General features: G+C 36.7%; 1 protein-coding gene across 1 annotated transcript in view; it reads left to right on the top strand.

The window, feature by feature from the left end:
• The window catches only part of LOC107576733 (neurabin-2-like), a gene marked incomplete at its 5' end in the record, with an annotated part of 2,628 nt that extends 684 nt beyond the window's left edge, over positions 1–1,944 (top strand). Inside the window, 2 exons of the mRNA XM_016262869.1 lie at positions 141–237; positions 1,552–1,944. Of these exons, the coding sequence (XP_016118355.1) occupies positions 141–237; positions 1,552–1,605 (151 nt within the window). The remainder of the gene's footprint in view (positions 1–140; positions 238–1,551) is intronic.
• Positions 1,945–1,951: the final 7 nt, after the last annotated feature.

Genomic DNA, 1,951 nt, shown 5'->3' with positions numbered 1-1,951 from the left:
ATAGCGAGTCAGACTCAATATAATGACTTGAATCAGGATCACAAAGGGTTTGTGATTGAAGGAATTAGACAAAACTCCTTCATGTGACCTAGTGAAAGGGTTTAACTGTGTTGTGTGCATTTATGTGTGTCTTAATGCAGAGAGATTGAGTATTTGAAGAAGGAGACGGCCCAGCGCAGAGCACAAGAGGAGTCAGAGGCCACCCACAAGGTGGAGACAGAAAACCTCCAGGAGAAGGTGCGTTTGGAAATCAGAAACCATTTATTCTTATTCACTCACACACTAGGTGATTGCAAATACTAGTTTTATATGACATTTATTAGTGGGGCCTACTCTATTGATTTTGAGATTCTTTTATTTGTCTTTAAACAGACAGTCACCTACTTACAAATCGAGCCTTCTGTCTAAGCATAATCCATCAAGATCCCTCAGATCTTCAGATCAGAGGTGGTGGACTGGTCCTAGAGCAAGAATAAAACTGAGAAATTATCCGGCTTTTTCAGTAGTTGTACCAAAACTGTGGAGGAGCCTCAAGTGCTCAAACACTTTCTGATTTTAAAGTTTGTTTTTCTTGGCTTTTATTGTATTGTAGAGTTTCATGTAATCTCCTTTACTGTGTTTTTGTTTTGTTTGTTTACATGATGTTATAATTTTCAGCACTGTACAGCACTTTCGTCAACTTTTAGTTGTTTTAAATTGTGCTTTAGAAATCAACTTGAACTTGAAGCAAACATCACTATTATTAACTCTATTTTTAGTTGAACGCTGCATTTTTAGAGAGGCGTGTCATGCATGAGATGCTGCAAAAGATGTGAGATGTGAGCACAGCAGTCAAAAGATTTTGTCTATTTACAAAGAAAACAATGGAAAAATAATGGAGGGGAAAGGAAAAACCGTGAACCTGCCCTAAGGGTTTACATTTATTGTATTGTTAAAAATTTGGGGTCAGTATTTTTTTTTCTTTGAGAAAGAGAAATTAATTTAGCAATAATGCATTAAATTATCATTCACATTTATTCATTTAGCAGACGATTTTATCCAAAGTGACGCAAAAATAAGGAATACAAGCAATTTATCATAAGGAGGTAATAACACAAAAAAAAATGATCAAAATTGACAGTAAAAACTTTCATAATGGCACAGAAGATTTAATTTATTAAAGAATCCTGAAAAAATGTTAACATGTTTCTTGAGCAGTAAATCAGCATATTAGAATGATTTCTGAAGAATCATGCGACACTGAAGACTGGAATATGATGCTGAAAATTCAGCTTTGCATCACAGGAATAAATTACATTTTTAAAAATATTCACATAGAAAACAATTATTTTTAATTGTAATAATATTTTACGATATTGCTGTTTTACTGTATTTGTGATCAAATAAATGGAGCCTTGGTGAGCATACAGTAAGAGACATTTTCTAAAATATTAACAACCCCAAACTTTTGAACAGTAATGTATGCATTTAAAGATAAAAGCATTTGCCACATACATAAAAATGGTGACAATAAGTGTACCTGACCTGAATTTCTCTCTTTTTCCATCTCAGGTTACAGACTTGGAGTCAAAGGTTGGTGCCCTGAAGAGCTTGGAGCCGTCGTAAACCTTCCGCTGTGGAAATGACGGAGAGAATGACAGAAACGCCTTGAACTCCGCCCACTCTACCCTCCGACCACATTTTCCCTCCATGACCTGAAGAGCCTGGTGATCTACAGGAAACATGCTGAGGGGATGTTACCGGGGACCAAGAGGGGACAAAACAAACACTGTACCAGACGCCGGAGGGACGTCAAGACATCAGGAGGCCCTTTTTATAGTCATTTAGTCATCTTCTCCATTTCTTTTTAAGCGCCCTTAAAGGTATTATGAGCCTCTCTGCTCTCGGCAGGAATGTAGAACCTCTTCGTTAATAAATGTTCACTCACTTGCTTGCAGGAGAAGAATGAAAC

The sequence above is a fragment of the Sinocyclocheilus grahami genome, unplaced genomic scaffold (assembly GCF_001515645.1).
Source record: "Sinocyclocheilus grahami isolate Dianchi unplaced genomic scaffold, SAMN03320097.WGS_v1.1 scaffold4245.1, whole genome shotgun sequence".
Taxonomy (NCBI): Eukaryota; Metazoa; Chordata; class Actinopteri; order Cypriniformes; family Cyprinidae; genus Sinocyclocheilus; species Sinocyclocheilus grahami.
The sequence above is the reverse complement of the archived record's forward strand: the minus strand, read 5'-3'. Positions and strand labels throughout refer to the sequence as shown.